Source organism: Nuphar pumila, chromosome 2, assembly GCF_984573655.1.
Source record: "Nuphar pumila chromosome 2, dmNupPumi1.hap1.1, whole genome shotgun sequence".
NCBI classification, from domain to species: Eukaryota; Viridiplantae; Streptophyta; class Magnoliopsida; order Nymphaeales; family Nymphaeaceae; genus Nuphar; species Nuphar pumila.
In genome coordinates, this window is record NC_143250.1 from 43,384,039 (window position 1) to 43,399,992 (window position 15,954).

General features: G+C 39.2%; 1 protein-coding gene across 3 annotated transcripts in view; it reads right to left on the reverse strand.

Annotated features, from left to right (window-relative positions):
• Nucleotides 1-2,092: 2,092 nt before the first annotated feature.
• The window catches only part of LOC149845359 (uncharacterized), a 30,826-nt gene continuing 16,964 nt past the window's right edge, over nucleotides 2,093-15,954 (reverse strand). For all 3 annotated transcript variants that reach the window (XM_089995717.1, XM_089995716.1, XM_089995719.1), the window contains 10 exons: nucleotides 9,244-10,929; nucleotides 8,245-8,330; nucleotides 7,101-8,143; nucleotides 6,818-6,982; nucleotides 5,956-6,669; nucleotides 5,767-5,848; nucleotides 5,434-5,664; nucleotides 5,195-5,319; nucleotides 4,507-5,027; nucleotides 2,093-3,176 (listed from right to left, as the gene is read on the reverse strand). In XM_089995717.1, coding sequence (XP_089851843.1) covers nucleotides 2,178-3,176; nucleotides 4,507-5,027; nucleotides 5,195-5,319; nucleotides 5,434-5,664; nucleotides 5,767-5,848; nucleotides 5,956-6,669; nucleotides 6,818-6,982; nucleotides 7,101-8,143; nucleotides 8,245-8,330; nucleotides 9,244-10,929 — 5,652 coding nt within the window. In that variant the 3' untranslated portion in view covers nucleotides 2,093-2,177. The remainder of the gene's footprint in view (nucleotides 3,177-4,506; nucleotides 5,028-5,194; nucleotides 5,320-5,433; nucleotides 5,665-5,766; nucleotides 5,849-5,955; nucleotides 6,670-6,817; nucleotides 6,983-7,100; nucleotides 8,144-8,244; nucleotides 8,331-9,243; nucleotides 10,930-15,954) is intronic.

Consider the following 15,954-nt stretch of genomic DNA (forward strand, 5'->3'; position numbering starts at 1 on the left):
AGACCAAAAATGCAGAATCATCTATTTATGGAGGACAGATAAGATCAATATAGAGTTTATGCAGTTGAAGGATCAATCCATTGCAGTTAAAGCTACTAAAGATTCTGAGGCTATCTCTGCTACTGGGATCTATGCACATAACTATTATCTTGGGCATAGGGCTTTATGGGAAACAATTAAAACTATGGAGGTTAGTTGTCCTTGGATACTTGCTGGAGATTGGAATGCCACTAGCGATGGGGAAATCAGCATGACTCGAAAGCAATGGAGTTTAATGAAATGATTGCTCTGCGGTCCGTTGGAAATAGAAAATAACACCACTAAATTTACCTGGTGTAATAGTCAACAAGGAGCAGCTTTTAGAGCAAGCAAGATTGAGTGTTCTTAAATCACACATGGATGAATGCCTGTCCTCAAACCTATATTGAATTCATTCCCAAAGTAGTGTCTGATCATATAGGGATACTTTTAGACACTGGAAATCAGCATCATTTCAAAAGTCAGTTTAAGTTCTTTAAAATGTGGACTTATTGGGAGTCATGTAGGTCCATTGTAGAAAAGGCCTGGTCCATTCCTGTGAAAGGCGTTCCCATGTTCAGGTTGGTTCCTAAGTTGGACAAGGTTAAAAAGCATCTTAAAAGATGGATTAAGAATGATCTGGGGGATATATGCAACAAAAGGCATCTTATAGAGGATCAACTCAAGACTGTACAACAACCATTGGGTCTAGGTGATCTTGTTGCTATTGCTCAGGTGCATCAGCAAAAAAATGAATCATAAATCTGTCTTATGACAGAAGCGGCGCACTGGTGATAGTAACACTGCTTTCAATGAAAAGTTTTTTTTTTCAATGAAAAGTTGAGATATATGTGTTATTTAAAATTTTAATTACTTATTTTAGTTGTAATCATTGTAATCATATATTTTATGAAATTTTTGTATTAATCCTTATTATTTATCATAATATCAGTAAAAAAGTTAAACTTATAATATTCTTCATCCATGTTGTCGACATTTTCACTTTCAATTTCACATGAACTTTAGAAATTCTCATTTCCTGTTTCCCAACATGTTTCTCGTTCCGGTTTTCCTTCCTGGTAACCTTAGACAAGACCAAGCAGACTGATTCAAGCCCGCAAGATCTGACCAATGCCTTACCGTGAATCAGAGTCAGGCACCAAATTATACATACATTTCGTTTTCTTTTTTTTGGGGGAGAAGAAAAATCATGTTAGATTCAGAAAGAAGGTGACAAGTTGTCACCAAATTAATTATAAATGCATTTCTAACCAATAGATTTTGTTTTATTTCGGTAGGATATGCCTACTGTAAAATCAAATCTGACTAAGATTGGGACAGGATAACCCCCCCCCCCCCTCCTCTCTCACCGACTGCACATTAGCTGGCCTCTGGTTGGTAAAACCCCTGAGGTCCCCCTGCCAGCCGGGGAGTACACCCAGCTTAGACCTTGTGACAAGGGACGCCATCCGTGGGTTTCAAACTTGTGGCATCCTGTCAATTTGGTGACATACACAAGTTGGCCCTACCAGAATAAATTAAAGCTTAGAAATTGTTGGACTTCACTAAGTGTCCAGGTTGGACCAGGATCTCTCTTTTGGAATGGTTAAGGGAATGCTCACATGGTCATGTACATGGGATTCATGTTTTAGAATCAACGTAGCCATGACAAATTTGCACTACATGCACCAATTCAAATCTGCAGGCAAAGGGTGATGACCCACCGAAAATTGTAAGCATAGATGCATCTTTTGCCATGATCATGTTCAAGCCACAAACATCTTCCAGTGACACAATTAGTCCTGGTAAAAAGCAGACTTCCACAATACTTTTATACACTAATCAGATTATGTAAAACACAAAGAAGTGACGTTCAGGACTAACAGAAGCTAATGATCCTGAGAGACCCTCTTTGTTTCAATCCACAGCCCGCTCTTTTCTCTTATCTACAGAAGCCGTGACTCTGTGGTCCTTGCGACTGAGAAGGTAAAGAAACAGAAAAAGAATAAGAAAAGAAGGAAAAGAAAAAGTGATTTGGGGCAGTCTCTTGTAGACATGGAAAGAAACAGCCTAGTGATGAACAAGTATAACCATATTGGTGAAAATGTACAGGGCCAGATTATGAATCTGTGCAACCTCCAAAGAGCAATAACGAGATGTTAACATGGGACCTGTTGGGCAAAAGCTCTTTCTGATTTTGATCCTGGTTTTCCTGAACTCTCCCTCACAGACACAGGGAAAGAAAGCGAGAGCGAGAGAGATGATGTAACATCATCATCTCCATTGTCTACTCTTGCATCTGGATGGTTGCCTTCACTGCTTCTATTGCCAAGCAAACGATCAAACAATGGTAGCAAGCCCTTCTTTTGTGATCTTGTTCCAGCACCCAGTGAAAGTTCGAGGTCTGGGATGTCTGGTCCCAAGCCATCACTTGTAAATCCTGGCCTGGGACTGGAGCTGCTTGCTTTACAATCTCGAGCATGCCCAAAATCCACTGAAAAAAAGCTTCTTTCTGTAGTTCTGGACGACTCTGCTATCTCCCTATCATCACAAAAGCAGTCTACCTTTGTATCTTGATTATCCGAAAAACTGAAGTTCAGATCACAGAGCTTGTAAGTTCCGTGGGAAATACGATCACCGAAATTTAGTATCTTGCTTGTCTTCAGTCTCTTGTAATCTTGCTCCCCATTTAAAGATCCACAATCAGATGCTTCTTCCTTTGTTTCATTGACAGCTAGAAATGTTTTCAGTGAAGAATGAGAATATGGGCGCTTGCAGTTGGACCTCAAATCCAAGGCATTGTTTTCTTCCTTAATGGGAACCATCCCAGGCCTGGCACCATTTTCTTCCTTAATAGGCACCACAGTTCTGACATCACCTAAATCAACCAAAATCAGATCTTTCTTTTTTTCGCTGCTGGCCGGCTTTTTGGAACATTCACTATTGCCATTAGAAACAATGCTCTGTTTTTCCTTTATCAATTTCTCTTGGTCCTGGTTGCAGAACATGAGTTTGGCATCTTTTGAAGAACCAGAGAAAGCCTCTTGTCTGTCTGACACCGTTGGCAAATTACCATTGTTGGTATTTTGTGTCCCACTGGGTTGAGTGCAAGGTGGTTCCATTCCTTTCATGCTCCCTGAGTCTCTGTATACTTCTTTCTGCAAGCACAATGACAAGTCGACAACATATAAGCTATAACGGAAAGCAAGAAGCCAGTGTAGATGTTATCCTATTGAAAGAAACAAAATAATGCATTCTTCCATGAAAATCAATGGGCACATCCAGCATCAAACATACGGAAAGCCAATATGCAGGCAGACATAAATGAAAAAAGCACATTGGACAAACACAGAATCTATGGTACCTGGACACGTCATTTTTTCCTCTGTACCCGTGTTGACACGCGTATCTCCGTGTTGACATGCGTTGACACCTGGACATGCCATTTTACCCTTCCTACATACAAGTTTGTATTCAATTTATAATTTATAATTATATTTTCAGTATAATATATATACGCCATTTTACCCTCTGTACATACAAGTTTGTATTCAATTTATAATTTATAATTATATTTTCAGTATTATATATATATAACATGCCAAACCTACCCACCATACGTTTTATTGGAGTTTTGGTATTTTTTTCAAAATTCCGACTGTACAGATGTGATCTATATGCTTGTTTTTATAGAAATCAGTTCTTGGAGCATTTGATTCCGATGAATGGATATGTTTTTATAAGTTTCAAAAATCAACGGCGTACAATTTTCATAAATTTTTGAGGCTTTAAATACCATTTTTTCTATCCAAAATTCATGATCCAAGTGTCGATTTCTAGTAAATCAATCATGCTGAACACATCTGTCCGGTCAGAATTTTGAAAAAAAATACCAAAATTTTTCCATTGGGTAGGTTTGGCATGTTTTTTAGTGGGTAGCTTTTCATTTTCCTATATATATATATATATATATATATATATTCGTGTCCCCATGCCCACATTTTGGAATTGCCATGTCATGCCCTCCATACCCGCACCCATACCCAGGTGACAGCACAGAGTCTATAAACCAACAAAGAGGGTGGGGGGAAAAGAGCAAAAAGGCATTGTTTTATATGGTACTAATAACCCAAAAAACCAAAGTCCAGAATATGCAAAAAAAGTCCATCAAAGAAGCATTTGACATATCATCTCTAAAAAACATATAGTTAGTGTGGCATGTTGGCATTCATCATATAGGTCATGATATCTTGGGCAGACGCACTTGATGATGGGTAAAACATATATTGCAAGACCAGTTGATGAACATAGCAATACTCAACAAAACACATGCAGCAACTGCAACGTCATACAACAATGATGATGATTTCATGTAAAAAGGTACACATAACTGCCAGTTCGAAGTATCATATTTAACCATGCAGAGTAAGAAGCATCATCATCACTCACATCAAATTGACATCAATGATCAAAGGTGGAGAGACTTACCATAGAAATGTCATTGCTTTTCATGTCAGTGTGTGTTTGCGCACTGCTCTCGTGAACCCCAGATGATGGATTTGTAGAGGTCTGAAAGTCCATCCGATGACTTTTTGCCAGGGGATTGACGTCAGAAGCCAGACTTGCAGACTGCTTCTTCAATGGTAGTACAATATCTGGTGTGGACCGATTAGATTTACAAGAGCTTGACAACTTATGAACTTTGGTTTGGAAGTTCCTACAACCGCTCTGTTGAGGTGCTGATGATAACAAATTCTCTGAGGCACCAACCTTAGCTGCTTCAAAAGCTCCTGACTTTCTGTCAGAAGAGGATAAGTCCTTGTCCAATTGCGCATGAGGCAATGCTGAAACTGAAGTTTTGGCTATCACATTTGCAGAAAACTCTTGGCATGATGATTCTGTATCTATGCCAACTCTAGAAACTTTCCTTGGGAATCCAGTCACTGTGTCTGCACAACCAACTTTTCGTTCTCGGAATACCCCCCAAAGGAAGAATAACCTGTTCCAGCCTGCAAAAATACCCTATCCCATTATTTAATAAAATCAAACAACTATTCCAATAAATTTCACAGGGACAACAGCCAGAACAGAAACAACAAGAACTTTCATCAGAGATCTTTCCTAAAGTACATCTGAGAAGCGCTAAGTTAACCAAAAACTGTAAACAAGTTATTACGCTGTGATTTGTCAGGCAGCTGATTTGATGCAAATATCAGAAGTTCGGCCCCATCAAAATTAGCTTTCAGAGACAAATCATTCCTCAGCATGTTTTCCAACAACTTCTTGTAGTCTCTTTCATAACTGTCGCATGAAAAAGACAAAGCAGATCTCTAAGCATAGACAATAAAAGTTCACCTATGGATGCCTCTTACATCCTATAAGCCTATAAGCTAGCATGAAAAATTCTGTACAAACCTCACAACATCTTTAGCAAAAAAGTAGAGAGCAATGCTGTCTTCTGTTGGATATTTGGCCTGAAATTGCACAGGCCACGAACGCAATCGAGATATTTCTTCCAGCTGCACTTTAGAAGGAAATCTGTTGGCTGCTTCAAGAACTTTTGGTGATGCACATGTGGACAAATGTGCTTGAATTCCATCACAAATATCGGAAAGCCTCCCACCTCTCCGAACCTCAAAACCACCTCTGCAGATGAATACCACCAGTTCAGTAGAACAATCTGAGAAACTAGGAATAGTCAAAATCAACCATAAGTTGGAACCGTGAAGCAAAGAGAATGAATCATACTGCCATATGTAATCATGTTTTGGAATGGCTGAGCTTATTGTAGGAGGCCTTTCTCTCAAGCATGACTCTGGTTTGTTTCCATCTGGAAGATAGGGATGTCAGACAAGTCACTAGGCATTGAAGTAATCCAAGAGATTTGATGCAACAATACAAGTTCATTTTTTATCCAAACTAGAGGAGTTCTATTACCATCAGTAACATATCTTGTTAGTGTCTCTTGAACATCAACTGTCTTCTCCAGCAATGAAGCACCACCACAGCCTGCACTGGTACTCATATTGACATCAGAAGCTACTCCAACAGCTAATGGTGTTGAGCTTTTAGGAGCCAGTTCACTATTCTGATCATTAGTAGGCAGGGCTACATCATTTGAATGGATAGCCAGTCTGCCATTTTCAAAGATGCTAATTTGATGGGATAAAACACTCTCCACAATATGAATCCATTTGCCTTTGCCTGTTACTTCTCTAGAACTTTTTATGGTAGACATACTGGCAGAAGCAGGCGTACTAACGCTAGCATCATTACCCCTATTTGAGCAGAACTGTGCAATATGGCCAACCTCATTACACTTGAAGCATCGGATTTTTCGACCATTAGCTGAAAAATTCCTGGAACGGGCAAAAGAGGAAGGTTCCTTGGACCTTGCTTCCAGGTTGTTGGATTCCCTGTACTGCAGCATGTGAACACCATTTGAGTATGATTTATCAGGCATAATAGAACTAACTGGACTATCTTCCTTTGAACCAGCTTGATGCAGACTCTGTTCAGTCATTTTGTGTCCAGCAGAACTGACCACACTCGAGGTATCATCTAAAGATGATGATGCTTGCATCTGCGGTTGACTACACACGGTACTAGTTTCAAAATCTGCGGAAAGTTTCCTTCTATCACCATTTCCAGCTGCAGAAGAGAAACAGAATGATAACTGAGAACAAAGCAAACGAAATCCAGGTAGACAGAACAAAAAAGAACGAGCAGCAGCAGCAGCAGAAGAAGAAGAAGAAGGGGGTGAGGAGGTGGGGGCTGGGTTGTGTGGTTCAGAATTTACCAGAAGCCATTGTATTTTTCAATCCCTGCAATGATGCATCAACAGCTATGCCCTTCAAGGGTTTTAATATGTCCTCAAGTTTTGCAGTCTTTTTATCTGACTGATTGCTTACTGGTGCTACACTTTCACCATGACAGCATGACAGCCTCTTCCTGCCACCATTCCCTATTGTGCACAAAAAACACAGCCAGAGTTCAGCAGACATGTAAATAGCATGTGAAAAATACGGTAATGGAAGAAGAACATTAAAAAACTTTACGATAAGGTGTTGGTTTTGCTATACCTTTCTTAGGTGCCACTGTTGCATCAGCGGAAGCTATTGTCTTGGTATTAAATTGCAGAGCCTTAGTGTCCAACTTTGGAAAAGAGAGGTTCCCAATACTGGTTGCTCGTGTTGAACCATTGATGGAAGGATCAAACTTAACAGAATTCCTCCTTGAAATCAGATTGGACCCTTCTTTCAATTGCTTCAAGTCTTTTGAGTCTCCATCATGCAATAGATTTTGAAATTGTGATTTCAATTTTAAATCATCCCCATTTAAGCTGCTCATGCTGGGGTTAGATTTAAATGATGCAGACTTGCTGATCATTCTGACAGATCCTTCTTTGCCATTGTTTGGCTTTATGCCCTGTGAATTAGTTATTTTTGGTGAAGAATCCCTATCTGAATCCTTGGATACTGCAGGAGCCTTTGAAGCCAAAGTAGAAGAAGCACTGGGTGAAGCATTTCCGCTTTCACTAAAATGAGAGAATTTATGGGGCATGTTGCTAAGCAGTGTGAACTTACTGCGAGGTGACTGCAGTCTAGATTGCATCCTTGAGTTAGGGCTGGACGTTGTGAATGAGGGGCAAACCTCATAATTATTCGAAGACTGTCCACCACATAAGGGTAATGGAGGGGTGGGCTTTACCATGGGTTTGTTTAAGTTTTTGAAAGAACCCTCTCTCAAAAATAAACTTTTCCTGCCAGGGCTGGTTACACGTGGTGATCCACTGGCTGTCATCTCAGAAGCTTGTTTTTTGGCTGCAGAGACGACTTCTGAATCATCCATCTGTCTCTTGGCAGAAATTGATGGGGCTGAGACAAGTTCTGTGGCTTTGCTTGCCTCCGAATCTGGTATCTTAAGATCCAACTTAGATAAACCCTCATAAATGGAGCTGCCTTTAGAAATTTTATTTTTCTCATTTAAGCATGACAGCTTTGAAGCTGCAAATGGGTTTTCAGATTTCTCAGATTTTTGGCTTTCAGCATTCTCCTTAGACTTGCATCCTTCACAAAGCCATTCACCTTCTGGAACTTTATCCAGCATTACTTGCATGCAGTAACTGATTTAGAGCAAGCAGGTTCTGTTAGTTAATATAAAAAGAGAAACAAAAAGTTCAAAATAGACAACAAGAACAACAAAAAAAGTAAACAAAGATCTTACGTATGCTCTGCACCATCATTACATTTGCTACAAACAGCAAGCAGTTCTTCTCGACCAGCATCGCCACAAATATCACAAACTTTTACCTGCTTTCATATCCAACTGAAAAGATCAACAGATGGCCTGCCAATTTAAAATCAGCAGACAAGAGATGCAGAAATGTATAACAATTTAGACTATACTATAATACTTTTACAAGCAGAGTAAAAGAAACTCAGGAGAGAAGAAAGTACTTCTGGGTCTAAGGATTCTTCTACATTAAAATCACTATCAAACTTTGTCAATGGAGGGTAAAAAATGCATGTACCACTATAAGAGCTAGTGCATAGAATTGGAATTCACTTCTCTCACATGGAGAGCTGCTATTCTCATGCACAAACAAACAAGTTTAAAAAAATGAACCATGGTTCCACTTCACATCTAATTTCAGAAAGGACAGTATATAGCTTCACTCTGATTGCCACATATCAGCAAATGGATCTACACAAGTGAACACTTCAAAGAATCACAAGGATATTAAAAAGAATAGGATGTACAATTTCCATAAAAGTTTAAACTAGAAAGGAAAAGCAAATGTGGATTGGAATACAAAAAGGACGGATCTTGATTACAAAATCAGTTTAAAAAAGTTTGAAGTTGCTGAAACTGTTTAGAAATTATTTCCTTTGAATATACACTCAAGAAAGGTGTTGGACAAATAAAAATCATTCCCATTGCAAATATGAACACAAGCTGTTTTCTTGAATGTTACAGGCTGAAATGGATCTTGCTTCAGTTTATCATCTCAGAAGATTCATTTTTAATAAATTAGACTAAAAGTAGATGGATATCATGATCCAGTTGTAAGAATACTTGTTCATTAGATTCTAAACTCGACAGCATAGAAAGATCCACAGTTGAAATGAGCAGTATAGCTTCCTGGCATTAATACTTATGCAAAAAAGAGAAAATCACCTTGTGTCCAAATGAAAGTAACATTGTGAAAGGGTTGCTACTTACATCATCCTCAACCAAATCAGATTCAGCATGTTCACTCTCGGACTGCAGTTCTTGCTTCTCAGATGCACCCGATGAGCCAGTGTTTTTCTCAAGTTGATCATTGGCAGACAATGATTTCTGTACAAGCTCAGACGACAGGGTAGCAATATCACTCAGGTCAGAATCAGCAATTGGAATACCTGCAGGGAGAGGAACCTTGTTGTGTTCGGTTTCCATGCATGAATAGATCTTTGTCTCTCCACCAAAGGGTGGGATCCTCTGGATAACAGCAGCTGAGGGACCTTCAGATTCCAATAGCATTTTGGATGAATCTTTGATGGCCGAATTTGTTCCATTTGTGCCACTTTTTATCACTGGAAATGTTAAAGAAGGTTCCACAGGTTCTCCTCTGCCATGCAACTTTGAGATTTCTTCCAATTCCATGCAGCCAGAAGAAATGACCGCATCCATACTCCTGGAACAAGACATAGATTTTTGCCCAGAAGAAGCATTTTCCATACAAATTTCTTTTATGGAAAGGGACTTTGAACCTACTACATCTACAGGCTCAACACCTGAACTCTTATTAAGAAAACAATCAGATAAATTTGCATTTACATCCTGCTTTCTAGGAACATCAACAACATCAAGCGATGCAATACAAGGACTGTTAGTTGGTGGCGAGCACAATAAACTCATCCCATCTGAACCATCAGAAGACTTTGGTATGGCACTTGTGGAAACTGTTGATGAACCATCCCTTTTCCCCACATATGTGCATCCTTCTTCAAAAGTATTTGTCTCATTGCATGCCCTTAAATCACCCTTATGATCACAAGGAAGAATCTTTATTTCTTTACTCTCAGACAGATGTGATATCTCATCATGACTATTCAATACTTGTTCATGACATTCAGAAGAGACAGTTCCAGTACATGTATGAGATGTGATGTTAGACTGTGCAGAGTTGGAGTCAGAAACCGTATTAGAAAGAGACTGATCCTTCCCACTGGCTCCCCTGCATAGAGCCTTTGTCAGTGTTTTAGCATCTTTACTAGTATTGACTGAATCCACACCTCCTAGACTTTTCAAAGACCTGTTAATGACTCGTTTATGTGAACTTCCACCAGATTCAAAGGTACTCTTTCTTTTCTGATCAGGATCTGGCATGGAAGCAGAGCGACTTTTTGTCTGCCTCGCATTTGATGAGTCATGATGACAACTGCCATTAACCAACTCACACACAGCATGAACTCGAAGAACTACCCCACTTTTTGAACAGCCACCATCATGATTATCATCAACATGTTCCTCAGCCATCAGCAGCTTACTTTCATCATATAAATAAGAGCTCGAAGTACCACACGCTCTTACAGTTCCTTTACTATCCACATTTTCAGAAAAGGAGTCATGACTTGAACAAGCACTAACCAAGTTACTCATGTCACTTGTTTGTGGTCGATCATCACACACGCTGCTTTTGGTGAGATGTGACTCAGCACTACCAAAAGAACTTCGCTTGACCACTTTTCTCCAGCCACTTTCGTTTGACATCTCGTCCTCGGCTTTTAACTCAACATCTGATGCAGCCTGACAAGGGCTACCTGTGCAGGATGAACATGGTGCTACACATGACTCAGAAATTCCAAATTCAGTTCTCAAATGAATGTCCTCGTATAGAATAATGTTGTCAACAGCAGGTGCTTCCTGCATAATATGAATAATCAAGCACAGTAAAATTGTAGCACTTCAACACTGTTAAGCTTGATATAAATTCCACTAAAAGAATAACTTTGAATGATAAAGTAGAAAGGATTTTGTCCCTAACGAATCTTTCAAGAGCCATTGCATGAGATAACATAGCCAACAGAAAATAGAAAGTGGTTCTGAAGAAGTCATTTTATGTTCCTACATTAAGCTACCAGCCAAAAGCAGTCTCCAGGTCCATGTAAAGTTTAGGCACGCAAACAGTAGAACAAGTTCAGCTGACATTTCTTTGCAATAATTATGTCATTTATTGATTTACTACTAGCCATATGTTGTGTAAACAGAACATTGCATCCACTAATTGTAATTATAAAAATTACATCCTTTTATATAAAGTGGTAGTGGTTGGGTGTCTTAAAAACTCCAAGTTTTGCATTCAGAAAACAGGCATCTGGGAAGCACAGTAACTATGAAGCAAAAATGTAATATGATTAAGCTAACTCATGACAAACTGAAGTGATGTAAGGAGTGTAGAAGTTTCGATGAGATGCACAGGAACCTAGGCAGAGAGAGAGAGAGAGACGGCTGTGAAATAAGAAAACTCGTTAACTTTGATTAGGGCTAATCTCTATGTTAAATAGAGAGAGCCCAAATATAAAAATTACATATGAGTCCCTCATTAAACAAGAAATATCAAATAACCTACTTTTAAGAAACCTTAAACTTAAAAACTCTTTAATCTCAACACTCCCCCTCAAGCTGGAGCATAGATATCGATCATGCTCAGCTTGTCACAGCATTTTGCAAAATTTGGTCTAGCAAGAGGCTTTGTAAACATATCTGCAACTTGGTCCTTAGACTTTAGATATTTGGTAGTGATATGACCAGCTTGAACCATATCTCTTACATAGTGGCAATCAACCTCAATATGCTTTGTCCTCTCATGAAAGACAGGATTGTTCGCTATATATGTGGTGGCCTTGTTATCACACATCATGGTCATAGGAGAGGAAACCTTCACCTGAAGATCATTCAGAACCGTATGAACCCACATTAATTCAGCAGTTGTTTGGGCCATAGCCCTATATTCTGATTCTGCACTAGACCTAGCAACCATATTTTGCTTCTTACTTCTCCATGAAATTAGGTTATCTCCCAAAAACACACAGAATCTTGTGGTAGATTTTCTATCCACTACAGATCCTGCATAGTCAGCATCAGAGTAAGCCACTATATCCAGAGTTCCACCTTTCTTGAATAATAACCCTTTTCCAGGAGAGGATTTTAAATACCTGAGAATCATTATAGTTGCATTTCAGTGTACCTCAGTTGGTTTGTCCATAAATTGGCTAACTTTGCTTACTGCTAAAGCAATATCCGGCCTGGTCACAGTTACATATAGTAGCTTCCCTACTAGTGAGCGATAGCTTTTGCTGTCAACGGGTTTCGACCCTTCTTCAAACAACTGAACTTTATAGTCCATGGGGATATTAGCTGGATTAGCTCCCAGCATTCCAGTTTCCTTTAATAAGTCAAAAACATACTTCCGTTGGGAGAAAACCATCCCTTCACGACTCCTTGCAACTTCTATACCCAGAAAATATCTAAGTGAGCCAAGGTCTTTTGTAACAAAGTGTTTTTGAAGATGAGCCTTTGTGGCTTCAATATCTTTCACATCATCTCCTGTAAGAATGATGTCATCCACATATACCACCATAACAACTATGCCTGAGTTGGTTTTCTTAATAAATAATGTATGGTCTGTCGCTGACCTATTAAAGTCAAAACTCAACATCACTTCAAACAACTTTTGAAACCATGCACGCGGACTTTGTTTCAAGCCATATATTGTCTTTCTCAATCTACACACCTTCTGACACTCCCCCTCAACCTTGAAGCCAGAAGGTTGTTGCATGTAAACTGTCTCAGATAGATCCCCATATAGAAATGCATTTTTCACATCTAATTGACACAAACTCCAACCATGATGAACAACTACTGAGAGAACAAGACGAATGGTGCCCATCCGTGCAACAGGAGAAAAGGTTTCAAAGAAATCAATACCATAGGTCTGAGTATACCCTTTTGCTACTAGTCTGGCCTTGTACCTTTCAATAGAACCATCTGATTTGTACTTGATTGTATATACCCATTTGCATCCATCAATGTCAGCATCCCTTGGGGAATCAACTAGATCCCATGTCTGCTGAGACAATAAAGCTTTCATTTCTTCTTGCATAGTCAGGTTCCACCTGTTATCTAGCTCTGCCTGTTAATAGTTCAGAGGAATAGTTTCAGCAGATAAGGCTGAAATAAAGGTTTTCATCTGATTTTCAATTCTAACATCGGACACAAAATGAGATATGGGATATAAGGTACATTGTCGAGTCCCCTTTCGTAGAGCGATTGCCCTATTATCATCATCATGAAGATCACTGTTGTCAGTAGTACTTACCTCAGGAGAAGAAGAAGATGAAGGCACCGGAGGAGGTGGAGCTCTACGCACATATACCAATGGAGGATTATTAAATCGTGAAGAAGATGAAGTTTGGTTCGGTAATGAGGGCACAGACTCCAAAGGAAAATGAGGTATAGGTAATGGAAAAAACTCAGCTGGATCAACTTGCATCTGAGAACCAGTACTAGAGTAATATGGAATGGATTCCAAGAAAGATACATCCGCACTGACATACTCTCAGCGAAAAATTGGATCATAACATCGATATCCTTTTTTATTTTTTGGATAACCTATAAATATGCATTTTGTAGCTTGAGCAGCTAGTTTATCACGGTCAAGGCCAAGTTTGTGTACAAAGCAAACACATCCAAATATTTTAGGAGAGAAAGAGAAGAGTGGGGCATTAGGTTCTAGGATATGTAATGGAATTTGATCTCCCACAGAAGATGAAGGCATGCGATTGATCAGATAACAAGCAGTGATAATCGCATCACCCCAATATACCGCAGGAACATTGGATTGTATCATAAGGGTCCGTGCAACATCAAGTAGGTGTCTGTGTTTTCGCTCAGCCACACCATTTTGCTGAGATGAATAGGCACAGGTAGTTTGGGGTTGGATGTTATGATCTTGGTAAAATTGTAATAGGACTTTTGATTTAAACTCAAGAGCATTATCAGTGTGAACAATCTTGACAACAGATTCAAACTGAGTTTTTATTTCAAGAATTAAGGATTTGATAATACTTGGAACTTCAGATCTTTCTTTTATTAAGAACACCCACGACAACTTAGAAACACTGAGTCCTAGTAGGAATTTTACTAGGACCCCATACATCTGAATGAAGAAGTTCAAAAACTTTATGACTAGACTGACTCTGACTCGAATGAAATGAACTTCGATGATGCTTGCCCAACTGACATGCTTCACACTGTAATGATGTAGTAGAAGGAATTTGAGGAAAGACATAACGAAGCTTTGACAATAAAGGATGACCAAGACGACGATGCCACTGAACAGGACTGGAGTAGTGGTCCACTGCAGCATAAACATTACCCACTAGATGATGTAGGTAGTAGACTCCATTTTCTTCATAGCCTCCACCAATCTTCTTCCCCGTCAATAAATCCTGAAAATGACAACCCATCGGATCAAATATCACTCTACAGTTTAGTTCTTTAGTAAGACAACTAATAAAGAGTAAACTTTGAGGAAAATTTGGAGCATGCAAAACATTTTTCAACTGTAAGGAGGAGGATATAGAAACATTTCCCAGACCAACAACTGGTGAGGAACTCCCATCGGCTAATGAGACTCCTCGATGAACATTAATATCCTTTAGATCTGAAAAGAACAACGAATTTTCACACAAATGTCTGGATGCACCAGAGACAATAATCCACTTACTATCATTCCCTGTTGAGTAGGCAACACCAGCTACAGGAGAGGAGGAGTTCAAAGGGAGAAGAGCTATCAGCTCTTCATATTCTGCTCGACTGAGGGTGATACTGTCACTTGCAGAGGTATTCTCATGTGTATTTGTTACCTCTAGTGTAGTAACATTTGCTTTTGGAGCATTTGACTTTGATGAAGAAAAAGAAGGTCGGCCATGCTTATCCCAGCAGCGATCTTCTAAATGTCCAGATTTTCCACAGAATGTACATTGAAGTTTTCCTCTGCCGCGACCTCGTCCTCTGATATTCTGAATATTTCCATGCCCATAACCAGATGAGACAGCGAGGGCAGATGACTGGGACACAGGATGAGATTGTGGAAGAGAGATCGAAAGTCTACTCAGACGATTGTATGCATTAGCAAGAGTAGGTACATCGGATCCAGTCAGCATTTGGATTTTTGCAACAGAGAATTCGGAAGATAAACCAGTGAGAAACCGAGCAACCATAGTCTGTTCTTAATGATCCTTGTGTTTCGAACAACAAAGAGGGTTGTGAGCATTGAGTCTTTCAAGCGCAGCTTTGACGGAGGCATAGTACTGGGCCAAGGTCTGATCTCCCTGTTGTAAATTATATATTTCCTGTTCGACTTGCAAGATACGACTCACATTAGTCTCTTGTGAGTACGTATCTCGAAGATTGTCCCACATCTGTTTGGTTGTATTATAGTAAATTAGACCATCTGCAATATGAGGTTCGACACTATTCATGATCCATGTCATAACAATGTCATTATCTTCGTCCCAAGTAATATATTTTCCCACCTTTTCATTTGGTTCATTTTCCAACAAAATATGTTTTCTACGATGTCCAGATACCGACATCATAAACGTTCTGAACCACCTGGCATAGTTAGTTTCATTCAATCTCAAAGAAGAACCATACGCAAAGGGGTTTGCAAATGCCTTATATTCCCCAATATTCTCATTTTTGGAATCAAATTTCGAAACATCACCCATAATGAATAATACTTAACAGGGAATGAGATATTTGATGTTAATACTGCTGCAAAAGGAAACAGATTTACGCTCTTAATCACTTATGATTAAAAAAATTTAATGTTCATCAACCACAAGCCAACTAACAAAGGAGCAACATATTTCATAATCTTGT